This window comes from Neopelma chrysocephalum, unplaced genomic scaffold (assembly GCF_003984885.1).
Source record: "Neopelma chrysocephalum unplaced genomic scaffold, ASM398488v2 Primary Assembly neopelma1_22, whole genome shotgun sequence".
In the NCBI taxonomy this organism is placed as follows: Eukaryota; Metazoa; Chordata; class Aves; order Passeriformes; family Pipridae; genus Neopelma; species Neopelma chrysocephalum.
Genome location: NW_020897689.1, coordinates 20,026,543 through 20,049,355, shown reverse-complemented (window position 1 = coordinate 20,049,355; position 22,813 = coordinate 20,026,543). Strand labels below are relative to the sequence as shown.

Below are 22,813 nucleotides of genomic sequence, written 5' to 3'. Positions count from 1 at the left end.
GAAGCCTTTTGGTTTTACTTTTTTCCAGCAGTGAGGAAAAATTGTTGCTCCCTTGTGACTGTTTATGTATCTGTATGAAATGAGCAGATGATTTCAAGCAAATAAATACGGAACAAATTTGTTGTTGGTACCTCAGTGGTCCTCCTACAGTGGTTGTCATAGATTTGGGAACATATCAGAAAGGAGAGGTTACACCACATATAGTGGGGCTGAGCGGTTGAAATGCTGCCTTGTTGCAGGACCTGAGGTGTTTTGTCTGCATAATGTTGGGGAACTTTCACGGTCTGCCACACTATATTGCCTAGACAAGTTAGCTTTAGTCAATTTATTTTCCATATTTAAAATATTTTTTTGCCAAGATTGTAATTTTTGTCTCTTGGCAAACAGTCTAGCAAAGACTGTTAAAATTAAGAGTATAACCATGGACATTTTCAGGGTTTTTCTGATGAAACTTTGTGTTTGAGAAGTTCACAATTTTAAAATAAATAGTGTTTTTGCTGGTGTTTTTACAGATTTTTGTAGGATTTTGGGGAAAGTGGCAGAGGAGGAAATAACTGAGATGTGTACTTCCCCTGCGTGTTTTTGCAGAGTTTTGTGTGTGGAAACTGTAGTCTGGCATTTCGATTTAGGTAACACTGGCTGCATGACCAGTAGAGGGAGCCCAGAATCACTAAATGTTGGAGAAATTTTTGACTAGGGGAGTTGGGGTGAAAAGCTTGCTTTGATAATGAACAGGAATTTTGAAAGGATGTGCTGAATACTACTAACTCATAGTGATTTTGGGAAAGGAGTTTATGGAACGTTGAAATGCCTGATGTTTTTTAAATGATAGAATTATGTTAGTAACTTTTATATTGGAAGGCTAATGAGTGTTGTATTTTGATTTTTTTTCTCTTTCCTACGTTGCTGGTTGTTGTAACATCATAACATCACTTCACCTTCACAGAAAGTAAGTAACTTTTCATTTTTTAAACCTATTTGAAAGTGTATGTTTGGGGGGGTATGCTGCTTGTAATGTGTATAGATGTATATGCATATAAAATAAACAGACAAGCAGAAAAATACCAATCTTAAAGACATACTGCTACAGATGGTAACTCCCATGTATGAATTACTTTTAGAATACCACAGTGGTTTAAAGCAATCTCACCCAAAAGATGATAAATAGTATGAAAGTTCTGCATCTGAAGGCTGTAAATGGTAAACATATTTCTTGTGTGCAGACTATGGCAATAAAACTTGCAGCATATTGGTTTGAAATATATTATGGCTCTTAAAATTCACAGATATCAAGTTGCAAAGTAGAATATTATTGTATCCAATTTCATTTGACTGAATCAAAGTTGAACTGATTTGGAGTGTTTCAAGAACTTAGGTCAAGCTGTGCCATTTTTGATATTCAGAGATACTCAGCCTTATATTTGGCAGGCCTCGACTGCTTTATTAATACCTGCCAGGGGCTGTGAGCAGAAGGAACATGTCCTCAGGCTGTAGGAGAATTTAGAAAGCATGCGATAAGTAGTACAGATCCCTCAGAAGGTGCTCTATGATTCAGACATCAGTCTGCATCATGGGATCTTTGATTGCTGGCTTTTTGAACCACAGTCCTGAGTGTTGTGATAGCATGTGTTGCAAGCATTTCCAGTATCAGTTGTGAGTAACATCTGGGAATTTTAATACAGTGTTTCAAGGATACCAGTGCTTACAGTTGAATAGGAAAGTCATTGGTTAACATGGGTCAACATAGCAGTGAAAAAGGGCAACATAGAACTTCAGTTTGATCTGCTAGCTCAAAATAAATCAATCCCACCTCACTATGTCCAGATTATTATTTCATTTCCACTTAAGTGTGTTATGTGTGGTTTGTTTTGTGCTCGTTATAGACATACCCAAGTGCAGTTTTCAAGAAGGGTAGGTATGGCCCTTTGGTTGCATGCCATTAGGAGTTGCAGATATCTGTAAGCAACAAGCATTGCAGTAGTTAAAGTACATCTTGGCTCAGTAGTCAATACGGGTTTCTTTGTAAGTCAAAGAGTAGTTTCTGTTGTCGACTTGCCAATTGTCTAGACTTTGAAGATTAAGATATCTGCTGTGAGCACAGTAGTGGTCATGAGATGTTGCCAAATCCTCTATTTCGGGTTCATTCATCTTGTATCATTTTAATTGGTTAATGATATCTAAAAATAAGTGTGGATTCCAGAGTGTGTCTATCAGAATAGAAGGATACAAATCATGCATACATGTGCATGCAGTTTTGTTTCTCGTTGACATACTGAGTTTGTCTTCCACTGCAGAGTCAGCAAGTTCTTTCTATCGTGCAGAGAAAGTCTTGATCAGTAATAATGTTTCACTAAAAAGATCCAAGATTGAGAGAGTTGAAATTGCTTCACATTATGTATGTTAACATATGGAAGAGTTTATGCAACTAACTGCTGTATTAAAAGCTTTGTGTCTTTTCTTGTCAAACATCATTGCAGTAAGGAAAATGTGTAAAGAGAAGTATTCTAGATATTACAAAAGTGTTTTAAATAATCATTAAACTCAATGAACTCTCTTAATGTTTTCTGTCCCACTGCTAGCAGTATCATTTTTATTTCTAACATAGTTAGGTTTGTATTTTGTTACAGTATTATATCAAAACCAGATGTGGTATTAATTGTATTTGCAGAGGGGAAAAAAAAAGAAACAAACAACAAAAAAAAAACTTCCCAGAATTTTCATATTGTGTGATTATATTTAAGATAGTCATAAAATAGATACTTGTTACATATCTGTTGTGTTTATCAACAAGAAGCATTTTTACCTGAAATTTTTAATTTTAGAGTTAGTAATGTGATACATTAGGTGACCTCTAGCAAATAAATTATAACAGACAGGACTTCCTGGCCTGAGGACACTTTATAGTTTAATTTTTACCGGAAGAGCAATTACCACACTGTTGATCTTGCCATTAAAATAATACATGTACAATAAGGATAAATTTTGTTGTAATGAAACCATGAAAATCAACAGAAAACATCACCATATGAAATACAAAAATTTCAGTCCGGTTTTGTTTATAAAAACAGATTGATCATGCGATTTTCAACAAAAATTAGATGTTGTATTATAATTCTGCAGAATAAAGAAGAGTACTTTCTGATGAACTTTGAAGCCCTGTTCCTGGTTTCTAGTTGAGTATATAATTAATCCTGAAATACTTAGCAACACAATTTAATGCACAGGCATTGTTAAACTTAACCAAGTGGAATATATTTACGTGGCTAAAGATAAGCGTGCGTGCAGACTAGGGACCCCAGGGAAGAAGCACAGTTTCAGATTCAGTCCCTGAGTACACCATGTACAGTAGCCAGTAAATGGGGACAAAGATGTGATAGTACATCTATAAATCTTGTACTTTAATTTTTAAATTAAAACAAAATAATTTATGAATACCTCCTTGCCCACCATTTTTAGATCAACTTTTCAGAATAGTATACATCTAACTAGGATTAGAACCATGTGCTTTCTTTTTCCGAGATGTAAACATGCATATACTACAAAGACATCTCTGTCCAAATACTTCTTTTTTCTTAATGTGTTGTATTTCTTTTTTAAATAGTCCTTTAATATGCATTCCACAGTGGTATTACAATTACTACCTTGAGTAGGTTAATCTCTTAATCTCTGAAACAACTCTAATTAGAAAAGATAATGCTTCATAAAAGGTACAAATGTGTTCATACTTATGTATGATAATGCATGCTGACCATGTTAAGTCATAAGGTGGCTTTACTATATATTACTTTTAATTTTAAATGTGTTCTTTCTGGGCTCTTTATTATTCTTTTGTTGCCTTTCATCCTATGGGATGCAGCTGCCCTTGAACTTGGTACTGTTTTGATCATTCATGTGCAGCAGCCACATTGTCTGTAACATTTTAAAAATGAGGCTTCGTGGTGTTATTTATGAAGTAATTTCACATAAATATTTGGACTTTGGTTCTCTCAGAATGTGGAACTGGTTGCTGTATGAAGAAAAGCATAATTATAATTCACAGACTTTTTGCCTCAAGCCTAGGGGACAGATGCATATGATTAAGTTTGAAACTGGCCTGTTATTGTAATGTAGATGTTTTCAGGGTTGAGAGAATTAAAAAAAAAGGGGGGGGGGGCAAAAAAAAAAAAACAGGCAAGCATGAGTTTAAAAAAAATAGACTGAGGGAATAGTTTTGCAAGAGGCACTCAATCTTGGACTGCACAATTTTATTTTTCAGTGGAACCTCTCCATTAGCTTGCCTGAATGCAATGCTTCATACTAACACACGTGTAGGTGATGGAACATTCTTCAAAATCCCTGGGAAATCAGGACTCTATGCTCTCAAAGTAAGTTTAAATTTTGTAAATGGAACGTACATATAGCTATTAATCCATTTTATGAATGTCTCAATACGTATAAAGGTAAACAGATTAGATTCTTTGGAGAGGAAATGACCTGATAGTCCTTCTAACTGCTTTCAGATGTCTTTTAAAAGGATTTATAATGAAAGTAAACATTGAATGTTTTATCCTAGAAAGCATATACATGTTCTTGAATTTGGCACATGGTATAAAAAACATGCAGCTTAGCTAAAATGCTGCTGTGTCAGAGTTGTTCACAGAAAGGCCTTTGTTTTATGAGCTGTGAGCTCAAGAGGATCACTGACTTTCTCATTAAGTAATTGTATTAATGTTTGATTTTTGAATAGTGAAAAATTATTTGCAAGTCTAATATAAATCAGCTTTTAATTTACGGGTTGCATGGTTGCTTTTGAGAAGGACTATAATTATAGTGATAGAATTTTGCCTTTATGCTATTTCTATTCCTTTTTGGTTTTGTTTATCTCTTTTGCTATGAGCATGATGTTTTCTGTGGGTGGAATTTTTTTCTTGTTGTGTATGATCAAACTTAGAGGGGTTTCACAACAGGAGTGGAGGAATGTGAGGCAGAGATGAGAAACAAGTGAGATTATCTGCTTGGCAGTCTAAATGTAATCAACTAAAATTTTAGGCTGAGGGGAAGGATCTGTTGTAATTTATGACAGATGTATTTGGTATAAGGGTATAAAAATATAAAAGTATATAGATTTACCTGCTCCTGATAACTAAAAATTCTGTACCTGAAACTAAATTAATAGTTTCAGGAGCTCTGTTTCCTAATTCACTAGAACAAATGCTGTTGTTTTTCTTTAAATCGGGAGAGATTCTTGGCACAATTCCAGGTATTCACAATCACTCCCATGCTTGAGCTCCAGGTTGCTTCAGCTATTTGAATTCAGGAAACAGGCAAAGGCAGAAAAGAAACATTAAAGGATTTATGTTTTGCTGCAGTGTTGTAGACACTCAGCTGGAAAAGTAGGATTTTTAACAGCCAAAGAAGTCTGTTTCTGTTAAAAAAAAAAGAAGAAAAAGTGGAAGATCTTGCATTTTATTTGACTTTTTTCATTTTAAAACTGCATGTTATGACTTCACAAAACAGTTTTTTTGCTTTTGGTTTGCAGTTTTTTAATCAAGGTCTGTTTTTATGTCTCTCTTTAAAGTAACTCACAAGCATATTTTATTTTATTCTTTTTTTTTTCTTTTTGAAATGTAAGCATGAGAGTACACTGCAGTAATCTATTTTCAGAGATGCAGCAGGATCATGATTGATTTTTTTTTGTTGTTAATTTTAGTTTTCTTTTTCTATTTAACTGTAGAAAGAAGAATCAACATGCCCTACTGATGGAACATTGGATTTAGGATGTGAATCTGAGTTAGATGGCACTGAAATGGCTGAGACAAACAATAATAATGGAGAAGAAAATGGTGGTAGGTGTTTTAATTTCAGTATTAGAAGGCATGTTTTGGGAAAAGAAAAAGTATTGTTGGGATTTTTGTGGTGTGATTTCCAAGCAGTATAAGTAATGTTTTGTACTCAGTGGAACTATTTTTGAGTGACTCCCTCTCTTTTTTGGCCTTATAAAGAAATCAGGAACACTAAGTGCCTTTATTTGACTTAAGGTTTTAAAAGACAAAGAATAGTGCTTTGGGTGTGTTTTCAGTAGGTAATTTTTTGACTTAGAATTTTTTTGTTCTTGAACCCACAACTAAAGAGTAAATTGTCTTTACCGGGTTTCAGACTTGCAGTTGTCAGATAGACATTTCACTGATTTCAGTGTGGACATGTGGGCTTGGTCCCTCAGTGGACTTTGGGCAGAGGACAAAGGTTTGTATTTTTTTTTGTTTCAGGCAGAGATTCTCCTGTGTGCCATCCTGACAAAGACATGTTGAAGTATCAAATGCTGTGCTTTTTTTTTCTCTAGGATAATGAGAAACTGAAGCATTGAAAGAACTTGAAAATGGCAACCTTAGAAATATTTTTTCTTTTTGAGAGTTAATAACTGGTCATAAAGAAAATATTAGTCACCTAAAATTACTTGCAAGTAGCAGAAGTGCATATTATTCTTATTAAAACTAAACTCATATAATGTTTATAAAGTGAATGCTTTATTAAAAAAAAATCAAACTTCCCAGCACCTCTGAAACCTTTCCTTAATCAGTTTTCTTCTGCTGCCTGCTCACAACCTGTCCCACTACTGGACTGCAGCCTACTGTTTTGGCTTACTTGGTGTATGGTGAGAGGGTGCCCTGTTTACAACTAGGACATGAAAAGGCTCAGCTCATATTGTTCTGCTACAGACTTCCTTTTTAATCTCGTGCAACTTACTTAGCTTCCATGCTGCACCTGTACAAGACTGATACTGCAGTTTCAGTATTGGTCTCTAGCACCACTGGAAATCACAAAGAGTTCAGGGATAGGAGTACAAGACAGGTTGTTGTGGATCTATCTAGTACTGAAGTTTTGAAGCCCTGTGGAAAACAAAAAAGTCAAGAATTATTAAATGTCTTCTGCGTCTTCATTTTCTTTGATCTATTATACCTATAAGTTATCAAATTCTGCATGTGCAGTGATTTTATGCTTATGTAGTGTATGCTGCATGTGTAAATGAACTTACATGCTTGTAGTTCTTTAACAATTCCTGTTTGATACTCAGAAAACTTGTTGATGTTGTTGATGTACAGTTTCTCAAATTGCAGGAAGAATAGAACAGTAAAAAACTGTGGAAATACAGTTACAAATACAAAGCACAAGTTGATGTCACTTGTTACAAACAAATAAAAAATCGTGGCAAAAAACAGGCAATTATTTAGGATGTAAATAGGATGTCATAATTCCAGAAGTAGAAAATTGATGGGTTTTGACTGGGAGGGGGCTGTGTACTAATTTCATAGTTTACAATAATAAAAATAATTGTAGCACTTGTGACATAAAAGACAAGCTGCTAAAATTTTATGTTTTAGAATATTTGGAGTAGAGCATTAAATTACACCTAGATTGGTTTTAAAGCTGAGAACTTCCCCTGATGTAATCTTTAACAAATCTTGTAAAACTGCGATATATTTAATTTTTTGAGAACAAGACATTTTAATTTTTTTTGGTCATGCAGTGGGTGTATTATAAAAGAGTAAATGGGATGGCAATAGTGAGTCTATATTGCATAAAGAAAGGCCAGTGCTGGATGTGATCAATAGAAAATTAAAAGCCACATATATTTTATAAACAGCATATCAGTCAGCTAATACAGAACATAGTTTTGTCAAACACGTTTGATAATAGCTTTTCTTGAGACTGAAAGTTTTGTTGTTAAAGGTATCATTTATATATACATAGAATTCAGTAACTGATTTCATTTACAGTATAGGAGGCTTGGTTTAAAAATAGGAACATGCCCAAGAAATACAGCCAGTTTTTAATGGATTGAAATTACAAATTATTTAATCAGCAAAGACATAGAAATCGCCATCCACACTAGGCATTTTTGCTCTTGAGGGTGTGATTTGACCACTCTTTGTTCAATATTTTTTTGTCAGTACTTTCTGAACACTATAAAATCCTTCTTGCTGAAATTTATTGATAATAAATAATAATTTCAAGACTTCTCTTGATTGCCTTGTAAATTATTACAGTTGAACAGCGTGAGTTTTTTTAGACTTGAAAGTGAAGAAAAAGGTCACATTTGCACAGGAGAAATATATATTCAATAAATCAGTGTATCTGAAGAGCATTTAAGGATCACAACAGAAAATGAATTGAACATAAATGAGATGCTTTTGGTAATTAGTCCAATGCAGTTCTTAGACTATAACTCTGATAGTACTGATTAAAGAATATAGGCACAGTGTTTCCTTTGGGTATAACACTAGTTAAATGATTACTAGTGTATTGCATTCATTATAGCTGTAAGAAGAAATTAAGGAAAACAGGAAAGGATCTAGAAAAGACATATAAGCAGTCCTGAGTGAAAAAATACCTTCACTGTACTGGGAAATTTAATATGGACAGTCTAATTAGTTTATCAAAGATGAGATGAGATGATGACTTGTTAATATTTGAGGAAAGGTATTTCTATGGAAAATATTTGATCTAACAGACCAATTACACTTTTCACACTAAAGCTGGCATTTTTTCTCTTTCCAGAAAACTATTCTGTTGCATAAAAGTAACATTTAATTCAGTGCGAAACCCACTTTATGAAATTCTCTGACTTTGATTTTAGAATATGTGTGATACATATGAGGATGGGCTTTGCTTGGAGATTGAATTTTTAATTGCCCAATTGATTGCATTTTTATTTGCTCATTTCCACTATGATAGAGTCCTGAAGCCCCAAATCTGACAGAGTGATCAGAAATTGTTTAGCAAGTTTAAAAAATGCCTCTTTTAAAAAATACTGGAAGCAGAGGATGAAACTGTGACAGCCTCAGTCTGTTTGTGGGCTTTTAGATGGTGGTCTTTCGGAATAAAAAGTACCAGCTGACACTCAAACACAGAAGAATCATATCCTCAGCAGGCACATTTTTCCCAGTACAAAGGCAGGCTACTGAACAATTTTATTAGCATAATAATATGAAAATTCCTAACAGTTATAAACACATGACTTGGCAAAAGCTGTTACTCCACATCGGTATTGCTAAATGGACAAGTGGAATGGTCACACCTCAGGATTTTTCAAATGCTATGGAGAATTTTTCTTTCCCCACCTTATCCAAAGGAATATGTTAAAGAAACTCTTTACGATACAGTTGATTTTGTTTGGAATGGGATTTCTAATAGAAGCTCTGTAGCAGTCTCATATCTTTAAAATTCCATTTCCCTCAAATACAGCAGTAGCATGTAAAGATGCTGTCGGTAAAAGAAGTAAAATCTCAATTACTGTTGCCTGAGAAAATGATGACTATAATATCCTTTTGCCCATCAATAGGATGTTCTGTTCTCAAAAAGCATTTGTCCCTAGGGTTTCTGAAGCCAGGGCTAATCCATCAGCCACAGAGCACAGTTGATTAGAAATTGTCTTCATGCAGGCGATGGAATGCACAATGATGTAACTGTGGAGGAGATAGCAATTCCTACGGTAGCTTGACTTCTCACCCCAGCCCAAACACAGGTTCTGGTGTTTGCCCAAATATGAGCCACATATGTCTTTTCTTGAAACACTTTGGTTTTCAGCACTTCCTAGAACTGTATGTTCTTCAACTGTGAACATGGAATGGCAGAATTAATTTTCTAGGCAGTTTTCTTAGAGGTAGTTGACAAAATGATGGACAGCAGAGGATCAGATTCATGCTGATGCTGACATTTTACTTGTAGCTACTGTGCTCCATACCTTGTGCTTTTCAGATTAGGAAACCCTAGGATAACTCTGTAGCAGGGAATGTATATTCACCACTGTTTGAAACCTGAGTCTACATCTAAATGTTTAGTTTCTTTCCAGGAGTGCGATTTCTGGCAATTCAGGGAAACCTGTTACCCTTACCATCTTGTTTCTTGGGAATAATATTGGATGATTCTACTGAAAATGTTTGTGACACATGACAACATCTGGATATGGAATACAATCTTCTAAAAGCAGAAGAGCAGTAATGGAGTAGCAACTTGAATATAGAGTTTTGGATGACACATCAGCAAGAGATAGTTTTTCACTTTGCTTTAGATTTTATTTGGTGTGGTTTTTTTTCATCTCCCTGCAGGTAACTATAAAATAAAAATACAGTACCCAGGATCGGGTTTAACTTCTTTTTGTTTCATTGCCATTTGAGGGGAGTTGTAAGAATGAGAGAAGATACTGTGGAGCTTGAGGATCATTCTCATCTGCTTTTTTTTCCTGTACAGTAATTAATGAGGCCTTAGAAATCGGTGGCTTAGTGATGACAGGCTGTATATTTTTAGCGGAAAATGCTGACTTCCTTTGGAATAAGGATTCACAGTTTTCTATGCTTTGTGAAATGTTTGGGCTTAAAAACATGCTGTGAATATAGTGGGATTCAGTGCAAGCTATGAAGCTGATGTGGTATTTGGTGCCTTTTTCCAAAAAATACTATTCAATACTATTAATCAATTCACAGTACAAGTTTTCAAAAAGAATATTGCAGTCACAGTAGTACCCTTGATATATACATCTGGTTTTGCTTGTTTTGGCGAACTTGTACAATTAACTAACTCCCAAACTGGTTTTCATTTTCAAGAGCTGATGGCAACAGCTGAGTTCTGAATTGTTCAGATTTGGCAAGTTGGGCTCTAGAGATCAAAGAGTGATGGAGGTGAATTACTCGATACATCTGTGTTGGCAAAGTGTAACCATTTATGTCAATACAAGTATAGATCTGTGTCACACAAAGAAAATATTGAATTTTATGGGTATTTTACAGAGAGGTTTTATGCGTATGTTTTCCTAAGGGAGTTCTCTGTGAAGTTTCATATCTCCTGAGCATGTGCATACATTTTATGCTTGAGGTAGACTCTAGTCTTCAGCGTATGTTAACAATATTAATTTGTGTTTTGTAATGGGGCCGTTAGTAAACAATCCTTCTCATCTGCTGTGGTTTGTTTAACAAAGAAGGAAGTGAACTGCTGTTGATTTTGCTGGTTTGCTTTTAAATCAGTATAGTCTGACTGAAATCAGAATTAATTGTGCTATTGATTTTAGGAAAATAAGCCCCTTACTGGACAGGAATTTCTCTGTCCATCTAGTTATATAAATCTGTTTACAGTTATTCCGAATAACTTTCAGTGGCCAATTACCTCTAAAAATTGTTTCTTTGAAGAAACGTGTCTTCTAATTTGTTTTACGTAGGTGTCATTTCTTGGGCAGAGAAGGTAAAAGGTAATAAAACATTACAGAGATAGCCTATAAAATTTGAAATTCAAAGACAACATTGCTGATTTTTATAAATGATAGCCTTTCATAATAATTAAGAAAACTAGTCTTGGAATAATGGAAGAGAGGAAGTTATTTTAAATGGAGTTTGGTGAAAACATTTTTAACATGCTCTTTTTTCTAAGTAATTCTAATTCTATCATTCATGTTAACAGCCTCTGAACACTCACTAAGGAGGTCTTATCTTCAGAAACCCAGCTGCTCTTCCAGCTCATAACCTAGCAGTTTATGACTTAATAGTTGCTTTTTGCTTTATTCCTTCATTTGGTCCTGGCCCTTGAGGAAGCCGATTTAAAGAATGGAGCCTAATTATTCTCCACTAAATAGAAATGCCTCCTGTAGGCTTAAAACTGCTCATTTCCTTTTTCTACTGTGGCAATAATGGTGAATCCTCTTTATTTGCTACCCAAATATTTTCCCTTTATCTGTCATATTCTTCCAGGGTTTTTTTTCCTCCCTAGTATCCAGTTTATTTTTAGCATTCTTTTCTGATCTAACTTTTCAAGTGAACAAGGATCTGATAATATTCATGGGTCTTCACTGCTTATGGACAAACTAGTTGCAGCTTTCCAAATTTGTATATATGTACAAAGAACACTGTCTCTTCTTGAATTTGTTTTTCTTTTACTGTGTTCTTTGGTCTCCATATGAGAAATGCCTGCTCTGTTCTTAAGGCATTGTTTTCTTCACTACGATCATCAATGTTCATGTCAAGCACTTACATGTTTTGCTGTCATATATTTCCCTTTCTTTATGTTTGACCCATTCAGAGAAAAGCAGTTGGACTTCATCCATAGAAATTAATTAATAAATAAATACAATTTTCTGTGGTCAAAAGAATTTTAGTACAGTGAGGTTTTGACGCAGATTGATTTAAATTACTAAGTAGCAAAACATTTTTTTAAAAGATTAAATTTATTTATTGTCTCATATTTCTGTTTCATTTCCTACAGAAAAGTCATAAAAAATATCGTGATTATCCTCTAAATAAAGCCTGTATGTCAATTTTGGTGGGTTTTTTTTGCTAATAAAGTTATAGACTGTATGTTATTAAGCAATTGTATAAATTAACACAATGTATTTAGATTTTTAATGTTCGTGTCTTCTACTTTTGGAAAATAGGCAATGACTTCTTTTATTTACTAGATGATTAGGTTTTATAGCCATTATTTGTATCAAGCTGGTTTTAAATTGGAAATTTAATTAAAACATAGAAAATAATATTTAAAATAGCTACTTACTATTTAAAGCTACTAGATATATGAAGAAAAAATATAATGTACAAAATAGATTTTAGAAAGGAAGTATCATTTTTTGTAAATAAATGAGGTTGACTTTTTCTACTCACAGTGTCATTTTAAATTTTTTAAGCAGCAGATTTCAACCTCATATATCTATTTCTTTAATCATTGACTACAGGAAGAAGTTTGTGGGGTTTTTTGTTGGGTTTTTTTTTTTAAAGCTCTGAAGAAACTAGGTTTGGGTTGCCCTATAGAACCAGCCTGAAATGAGGTATTCCTTCTGTACCTGAAGAAGAGAATACAGTGATGGAAAGGTATTAATTTTTTCAGTGAGTTTCAGTGCCAGTTGCTTCACTCATTGGAACACTTCCTGTTCTGTTCCTTCGTTTAACTTTTTTGTCAAAGCTTTAAACAAACAGAAGCAAAATAAACCAATACACTGGTAATATTTTTATGCAAAATTGAAGTAACAATAGAAATAAAATGTATAGCCTCTAATAAATCATGTCACAACTTCAGGGTTTATTTGTTAGAGGAGAAATAAGTGAAAGCACAAAATTATTATAGAGCTATGTTTATTTTTATTCCTGCTGTATGATGACTTTGACATTAATGGTTGTAGTGTTGAGCATCATCAGTTAGTGTTGTCAAACCTCTTCAGGATGAACTTTACCACCAGAATAAATAGGGGAGACTCTTGGGTAACATCCTACATCACCGTAATGAAAATCAGAATTTCCCATTTGAACAAGACAGTAATAGGAGTTGCAGTCATCCTGGAGAACAGGAATAGGATTTTTGTGACAGGTCATGTAGTATCTATCCTCTTTTGGGAGGAGCAGTTAAGTGTATATCAGTTTCCATTCTTTAAGCATTTTTTAAGTTTTTTCTGTTCTCCTCTCCTTAACTCGGGTTTGTGTGCTCACACTATTTATGGGGATTTTTCTTCAGTTCTCTGGCTCTCAGACTTTGCCAGAAAACAGTAAAAAAAATTCTCTTTGAAAGAGAAGACAGAAGCTGTGTAATTTGAAATGTCAAGTTTTTATTTTGGTGTAGGTGTTCTTTGTCTCAGGAGCTTAGCAATTACAGTGATGTAGATTATATAAACCAGCTATTGTTTGTTTTCTGCTGACACTTTGCTGCTCCTTTAAGTTGTCTTTTTTGATAGTAAGCTTTGCTCATCATGTGGAAAAGATTGATCCAAACCAGGTGATACTGTAACTCAGAAACTGTTTTGTGTTGCAGTTTCTTTGTATATTTTGATAAATCCTTCAAGTATAAGGGAAAAAATGACAAATATCAGTTGTAAATCTTATGACAAAACAACATTTTTCTTATCCGCTAATGAAAATTTTTAATCTAATATTACAATTATAACACCGGTGCCATAGAGTGTATTCTCTGTTACCGAAGTATTAATTATTTTTCTTTCAGTGTGAAAAAAAAGTTTATCACGTGCATCTTATGATGGCCATTAATTATTGATAACTAAATTGTCTTTATCTTTTTTCTTGCAAACACAAAGAAAAAAATAACAATGTTTCTTCTGTGAAACATTGGTAAAGGCAAGGGAGTTAGAAGGCTGCTTCAGGTGTCTGCTCATCCCACTGTAGGATGGAAGGAGAAAACAGGCAAAAAGCCATCAGGCTATATTATTTTTGGCACGTGTCTGTACAGCTGCTTTGAGTGTCTTCAAACTATTCTGGTGGTGTGCAAAATATGGTGAATCTTGGAAAACCATTTACTGCTGCAAAGCATTATAAAGAAGGTATGTCAACACACAAACCAGCTTTGAGCAATGCTGGAAGGCAGACTTGAACTGAGTCAGCACAGGAGAATGGAAAAAAACTACTTCATTTCTGGATCCCTGATAATGCTGGTTTAGCTGGGCAATCTTAGGACACTAGTGAGAGCAAGAGTAGTAATAATGCAAGGCATTAAGAGTGTGAAGGTTTCTACAGCTCTTTAGTTGAGCTTGCTGACTACTAATAGGATCCTCCAGCTATTTTTACAGCTTTCATATCTGTTTAAAAAAAACTGTTTAAAAAAAAATTAATTACATTTCCATTAATTTTTAACCAGGAGACTTTTTTCTGTGTCTCACACAACATTTATTCAAGAGGCTGTTCAATGCAAGTGCTGTAGTATTTGTCCATTAAAGCATGTGTTATTTAGAAGGCTGACAAGTATAACAGCACGTATTACCTGAGAGACCAGAATTCCTCTTTGCAGGAGATTCCAGTCTACCCGTTAAACAGGAAAGTGTGTGTTCTTAGCTTTACCAAGAAGTACGTATAAAACAGATGAGTCTGTCTCCTAAGATGACATTACAAACTGGTATGAAATTATATATGTATAAATATTTCTAGAACCAAAGATCATCAGTGTCTCTTGTATAAATGCATATTTAGACACCTTACAATCTGTTAAAAATGTGTTGGTGAGGAAGGTAATTTTTGTCCAGCTTCTATGTGAAATCCATGGTTAAACTATTTCAGTTACCTTTCAGGACCTGAAAGGCAAAATATGCAAGGCCTCCTGAACTGCATAGAAAGGGTATGATGAGGTACAAATATTTGTGAAGCATTGCATTTTGCTTAGAGTATGGGTGGATTTTCAGCTGATCTGGACCTCAAGATTAGCTGAATATTTTACACTGAGCTTTTTGTTTTCCAAGCATTTGCCTGTTTGGGGTTTTTTCCTGTCCTCGGGGCTCTCCAAGACATAGAGAAGATAACCCCCATAACAGTATTCTGATTTTTTGTTTCTTTTTATAAAGTTTGCCCAAAGCAGACATCTGAAGAAATGTCTTCCAATCGTGATTCAAGCCTTACTAATGCACCGGTGCAAAGCAAGCTAGTATCTTCCTTCCAGCAGCACACAAAGAAAGCACTTAAACAGGTAAGCTTGTATTGACTAATAATCAATTGGCTTCCTTCTAGCATGTGTGTCATTCCTATATGCATAGGTTCTCAGCAGAATTTAAAGGATCTTCTGAGGATTTTTAGTGCTTTGTTTAGTGGTGTAATGCTGGGAGTTTTTTCTCTGTTTTTTTTTTTTTTTAACCGATGGGGCAGTCTTATTTGTTGTGAGTTTGATGGTTTTTCAAGTGCTTTTCGGGTAATCAGAATTGTTTATATTATCACATCCCTACTTTTTCTGTGTAAGCATTTATGTTGGAAATTTTATGTGAGGCTTAAACTAAATTAAAAAAATATTTTGAGAGAAGTGCTGCTGATAGGTAAGAATCTAGGTATACTTGCTGTTCGGTTTTTCTTTATGGTCTGTTAAGTAATTTTTCTTTCATACTGTATTTGACACTACAGAGTATAAAACTGGGGTAGTTTTTTTAAAAAAACCCTTATGATTTGGATAATTTATGTTCCATAATAAGTAGTAAAGCTTGTAAAAGTAGCTGATTATTCAAAGTCAGCTATTAACTGAAAGCATAACAGTGTGAAAATTATTTTTGAACAGTGCTAAATTAGTTAAGCTTACAGCCAGGCAAATGAAAAAGAAAAACTAAAAACTAGGTATTAAAAAAAAAAAAAAATTATCATTACGTCTTCTCAATTCTGGGCTGCAACTTTTCTAAAGTGTTAGTATAATGAAATGATGATGTTTTAATTTTTCTCATAACTGCTCTCTTAGTTATGGTTAGTGGAGATCTAGTATTTCATGCGGTAGTTTATTGCCAAATTCTTGATTTAGACTTAAGTTAAGCAAAGCCTGTGCACATATCCTCTAAACACTGTAGTTTTTCATGCAGACTGAGTTTAAATCCAGTAAAATTAATAGACCTTTATCATTCACAGAAGGTTGTATTGTACTTAGAGGCTTTGAGGACTGGAAAGGATTATTAAATTGTGGTCTTACTTGTGTTTGGTCAGGAAAATTGAACAATGGGCACAAAGCAGCTCGCTAACCATGAGAATAGTTATGAAAAAGACAAGCTTCTTGGAAACTCTTCTATACAGGTCTTTTGTGATATGTGAAATTCCCTAAGGTGAAGGTAGCAAGCAAAGGGAAGGGCAAAGGAGAAAGGAGAAGACAAAAAGAGCAAAGTCAGAAATGTTTGAACCTCTGTAATCATTTAAACTCTACCATTTGTCACTTAGCAGATATATAGCATTGAGAATAATCTTTAAAAGGGCAAATTAGTCAGAATAGCTTAATTAATATAAAAAGTCATAACACTGATGTGAATCTTTGAAAACATTCCCTAAGGCTGAGGTTAGAGCAACATCAGAAAGTTAAGTAATCGATAAAAAAAAATTAGTTTTAATTAGGTTGATGGTAATTAGATCCTGTACTTCAGAGTATGAAAGTAGCATTACAGCTATCAGCAAAATGTTTTCTCTGTACAATATTAGACAAATGGACATTTTTGTGATTGAATAGTGGATTTTTGCTTTGTTCTCTAAAGTTTCAAGTGTTGGCTACTGCCGTATATACACTACAGATTTGATTTGTCATTGTAGCGGAGGTGAATAAACTTTAACAGTGATTTCCTTTATAAAATTGCTGTTGGAAATTTATTCTTTCACTTTCTAGTCTTTTTATTGCTTTTATGGATACACAGTAGCTAAAATTTGTACAAAGAACGTGTAGTACCTTTGAATACTGAAACAGCTTTTTGACATTTGTATGCAAAACTCTTTCAACTGATACAAACTTACTGGTTCCATGCTAAAGTACAGAGGATGAGGTATCATCATACTCTCAGCAAGTGCTATATAAATGTATATATACTGTATGTATATATTGTGATGGGGTCTTCCTTAGCTATTGCTTTTTATCTATTACTAAACAATCTTCACAGAATGAAAACCTACAAGATAGTTTTCAGTTTCCTACTCAATTTATTTAAAACCAATGAGTTCTTAACATTACCTTGGTCTTGTGTGTGTTTCTTTTGTAACCATTAAAATTAAAGTGAGAGGGAAGTTCTGCTTGAAGATCTGAGCTGGAATTAGAAGATTTTCTCCACCGTTTATCTATTTATTAACCACTCTACTCATATATAATTCTCTTTAAATTATTATATGCTGGATTTACGTATGATTTGATTTTTAGTGGATTCTAGAGACATATTCCTGGGTTTAGATTATACAGAGCAATCTCATGTTACCTTGAAACAGCCTTCATTTTAGATTGTTCTCATGAATCAAATTAGTCACAACACTGCATTTCTTGAGCTATGCGAGGAGCTTGGAGGAAAGGGCATTTTCTGAGCCCTGCCTCTTGGTCTTGATTTCTCTCAAATAGCAGTGGATTTGGGGTACTTTGCAGGGGGTAAGGAAGTTTGCAGTTGCAGTGGACTTTCATCTGTGACTGTCTGTGTCACAGATCAGACCTTGTCTCCTCACCTTTCAAAGGCTGGGCTGCCATTTTGGTATAGAAGCTTTCTAGCTTCACCACCTTCCATGGTGTCCTTGTTGGGAGAGAGATTTTGAGTGTTTTACTGCTGAGTGTGTTTCATGCTTCTTTTTCCTTTCTGAGGGAGTTTTGGTTTTGCTTTTGTATAATGCTTACACTTTACTCTGGGTGTAATGTCCAAAACATAGTTCCCATTCATGAAGTTTAGACAAAAGAGCCTATGGTGTGGAGCTGCCTTTTATGCTTGGCTTTCTGATGGCAGATTTTACATATTTCTGTTTCCCTTTTGCTAATGGGAGAGCTTGGGTATGTGTGCCCAGCTGTTGCTGATCTAATACCTTTGAAAAGAAGGCTTATGGCACGCTGTCACATGCTGATTTCCTATCAGTACTGATCAGTTCCATACTGATTTACCTCATTTTCACACTCGAGAGTTTTGGCATGCAGACCCATGTAAGGACCTCTTCCTGGGAAAGTACTGAACTACACCTGCATCTGCTAGCAGTGGTACATGTGGGTCACACTACTGTGTGAATTATGCTTGCTCTGGACAAGGCTAACTCAAGTACGGACATCAAGGCATGGCATAGTATCTACATGCTCCTCTCTGGTCCAATTTCTGTTCCATTGACTTGAGGTGATACTTTTTTTGGAAGTCTTCACTATATACAGATTTGTCTATATCTATCAAGATGTTCTTGGAACATTTCTCAGAAGAAACGATCATACCTGCAAACTGGCCTCACATAGGTAACACTGAGAATGTGTGAATATCCAGGACATTGAGGTGGTATTAGTGTCTTTTGGACTCTGATAGCCAAATGTAAGAGCACCTTGTCCGTCAGTGTACCAGTTGTTTCCTGGGTCAGTACCAAGAGAGGATAAAGAAGATACGATATAATGGTGTCTGGGTTGATAGTAGACCTCCCAGACATGGAAGAAAATACTGCCTCACTTTTGGCACTTTGGAATCAGCACCAAGAAAGGTACCCATAAATTTTCTGTTGGGAGAAGAGAAGGATACTTCATTCAGACTCAGGATCTGAATACAGACCAGGACATGTCTGAGACTGTGCTGGGCATCCAGATCTCTTTGTAGAGACAGAAACTCCAGAGACAGCAGCCAAGTGGGTTTGGGAGGAGAGAAGCTCAGGAAATAAGGGAATCAACACAAGGTATGTTACTGCCATGGTTTGTTTTGTTTTTCTTAACTTTGGGCTTTGTCTGCATGCTTGGTGGCTGGGTTCATATATGTGCCACTATTTGATTCATAAAGTGGGTAGATGCAGTTTTTTATTGAGAAGGAAGGCACCCATCCGTATGATTTGTTCTTATAGTAACAATGGCTACTTCACACCCCTTTTTTTTCCAGTGGATGCTGTCAGGCCCCAAGCAGTAATAGAGCTATGGGGAAGTTATAGTTTAGCTCATGTGTTGCTTCAGAATTATAGGACAATAGACCTGTACAGCTCCAAATAACATTTCAGGCTGACTTTTCTACTGCAAGTGTCATAATTATTAGAAACCAACCTACAGTCTACAGGAGATTAAATTTCAGAGCAGAATGGTTAACACTGTAATTTAGCCCTGATTTACCCAAATTCACAGAAGTCATTTATCAAGATTTCTTTGTTTGTTTCTTTTTTTTGGACACAGGTGTCCAAGTGCCTAGGTTGGCACTGAAGGTAGAATCCTGATCTCCCATGATGCTGGTGTGAATTTGCTTTCCTGTCTTCAACTCACACTGCTTATCTTGCTTTGAGAGAAGAACAAGAGCAAACTCACCAGTCTTGCTCCTTCCACACTCATTCTGTTAGAACTTCTTTCCTTGACTACAGCCAGATGCAGGCTATCTCAAAGCATTTTGCTGTCCATAGGAAGTAATCCTGTATGAGTCTGTCTGTGGTGTCTCTCCTTTGACTCATTTGAGCAACTACTCACTCACGTGCTCTGACGTAAGCCTGATAGATTTGCCTGACCTCCTTTCCCTTCCTTGCCCCAAAGAAGCAAAGGTGACAGAGAGCATCATTATGATTTTTGTTCTTATCACTTAGAATTAAGTGCAGGGTGTCTTCCTGAAAGGCTCTGAAAATCCACTGAACTGAGAGGTATTTTTTGTACCAAATTCCTCGTTATAGAAAGTTTGCTGCAGTTCCTCAGTGTCTCTGTTAACCATCTTCCTGTGTTTCATTTCAGATGCTACAAATTTACCAATGCCACAGTTGGAGAATTCTGGCTCCCTAGCTGAAGCATTTCATCAGATGTCTGGCAACATAAGTGATGATTCTTGACAAGTTTTCGTGTCAACAAATGGAAAAGAAGGAAAACATGTTGCTTTTTGACTTCTAGAGAGACATGGGAAGGGACAGTGGAATTTACAAAATGCGTTCAGAAAAATGGAAGTTTGAAGATGATAAACTAAACTGATTTTCTGATTACCAAGACAAACCTAGGGAAGAGAACAGAGAAGCTATGGCAGGGAGACCGCATAATGGGGAGAAGAAGCTGGAAGAGCAAGAGTTCCAGCCGAAGCTGTTCAGGGAGTACATGCATTGCCCGAAGGCTGGCTGCACGGTATGTCCCTCTAAAGGTCCATATGCATGGGCAGCATGTACCAGCTGCTCAACACAGTGCTTTGGTAAGACGCAAGACAATATTTATGAGACTCTCTTCTGGGTCATCCCCTTGGTCCTCATCCCTTACCTGTGATGGAAAGAAAGGGACAGGAATCCACACAATCCCTGCATTCTCTTTGTACTGCTTTTTAATAACTAGCTCCCAGTTGCTGGGGCACTCTGCTTGTTTGTTTCTCCTATGGGGTTGTTTGCATAGCATGCTTTTTACAGTGTTCCTGCACATTTTCTGTTTTAATAAATGTATTTCACAGAGTTTCTTAGTCTGAGAAATAACTAAGGAATTTTAAAGCAGCTTTAGAACAGTACCATGTTGAAGTGTAATTGCCTGCCTACCTCACTGTAGGATAGTGTCCTTCACTTAAAATATGGCACAAGCATTACCTTTGGTTAAACCTACCATTGCTACGTAATGGAATCTTCTTCCAAATTATGGATTGAAAGTGCTCACTTTCTTCTGTTCTGTAGCTGCTGTTGCTTTTTTCAAGTCTCAGATAATCAAGCTGGGGATAGCAGCCTAGTAGTAAGCATTGCATTTATCTGATCGTGTTTTTCTTTAAGTAGCCTGGGGAACTATTTAAGATGTATTGGTCGTTGCGATTGCATTAATGGCAAGTATAATCCAGTTAAGCTTTTCCAATGATGTTACATGATTTTTCCATATAGTGGCAGTGAATGTTGAAGTGAGTATCTTCTCCTGGGCCATATGAAAAGAACAGCTTTTGATTTGAATAGTTTGTAACATGAATTTATACCCAGGTGACAGTGAATCAGGCCTTGATTTTGAAGTGCATCCTAGAAATTGTTGGCCTTTTTGGGGGAAGACAGGAGTTGGAACAGCTCACAACTCTTCTTAGCTCGAGGAAGCCTCCTACAAAATGTTGACAAGCTGTTCCGAGAGCTGTAGAGTAGGTCCCAAGAAGGCTATGTGCTCAGGATGTGTGTGCACGTGGCAGAACCCAAGCTGAAACAGGATGTCTGGCAGAAAGGCGTTACACTGCTTACATTGGTGCAATGTAAATTCTCTGAGAGGTAATATGAGAAGTTTTTTTTTCTGGAGAATGGTAGTCTAGCCCTGAAGCCTCTGCTGTATGCTTTGGACCCTATACAGAGTACAGTGGCAAATTTGACCTAATGGAAAACGTTGATTACTGTTTTAAGATTTTGTATTGACATTGCTATCTTTATTTTAGTTTGATTTTAAACTGTGTTTTACAAACTGTTTCCTTACCTATACGTGCTTTGTTGTGCCAAAAAACAGATTTCCCCACTTTTCAGCTGATAGATGGTATTAGTTTAATACTACACAAACAATTAAAAAAAACCACAACACTTCTCTTTGGAAAAAAATGTTCGCTGGGTTGATGCATATGCCATCATCATTCCCATTCACATACGAGTCAGAACAGATGTTGAACACATCACATGTTTTTTTTCCGTCTCTTGTTTCTGTGATTGGGAAAGCAACAAAAACATTTACTTTGCAGTCATGATCTTCAGCAACAGTAGCTGTAACTGCATTATTGTAATCCTATAGAAAGCAGTGCTGACTTGCAGGTGTGCAGACATGCACATAAACACACCCGTCTCTCTGTCTCTGCCCTGCAAACATGCAAGTTTTTAGTTCAGTGTTGGTTACTACACAGGTAAATGTTCATTGTTTATATATTCTGTAGTCCTACAGAAAGACCCTGAACACTATTGGGACCTAAAGAACAAATATGCAACAAGAAATTCTTTGTATTCCAAATACAGACAGAAGTGTCACAAGGTAGAAGGATGGCATGGGGCAAGAACAGATGCTTATTTGAGAAGTTATTAGCATTTATTTGAAAATAAACCCCAGGTCTCCAAACTTCCATCCTGGTGATTCCAATACTGCTCTTCATCTCCACATGTTCAGCTCTGTACACGTGGCATCATACCGATATGCTTGGGGTACAAGTCTGGTTGGAAGTGAATTTATTTGCTTTGGAAATGGCACTTTGTAGTTTTTTCCATAGGACACCTTTGTTATGCTTTAATCTTATGTTCTCATTCTTATAACCAAGTGTTTTGAATGTATGTTTAATATAAGAATTAGTGTTATCCTGAAAATAATGTGTTTATTCTTCATGATTTTTTGGTGCTTACTGTTTTAGTTTAACTGTTCTGTCTATCCATGAAACAGGTTGCCACTGAGAAATTTTAATTTAACAGAGACACGAGAAAGCTGTCTTAATTTTAAGGCTGTCTTAGTTTTACTAACAAAATGAGGATGAGAGAGAGGACAAAGACTGAATTTTATG

At 35.6% G+C, this 22,813-nt stretch overlaps 1 protein-coding gene across 4 annotated transcripts in view; it reads left to right on the top strand.

Moving 5' to 3' along the window:
- ASXL3 (ASXL transcriptional regulator 3) overlaps nt 1-22,813 on the top strand; it is a 129,287-nt gene that overhangs the window by 52,829 nt on the left and 53,645 nt on the right. For 2 of the 4 annotated variants that reach the window (XM_027674466.1, XM_027674474.1), the window contains exons 4-6: nt 4,256-4,364; nt 5,714-5,825; nt 15,293-15,414. In XM_027674466.1, coding sequence (XP_027530267.1) covers nt 4,256-4,364; nt 5,714-5,825; nt 15,293-15,414 — 343 coding nt within the window. Of the gene's footprint in view, nt 1-4,255; nt 4,365-5,713; nt 5,826-12,750; nt 12,828-15,292; nt 15,415-20,256; nt 20,467-22,813 lie in introns of those variants that run through there. The other 2 variants (XM_027674495.1, XM_027674484.1) reach the window with 2 other exon arrangements.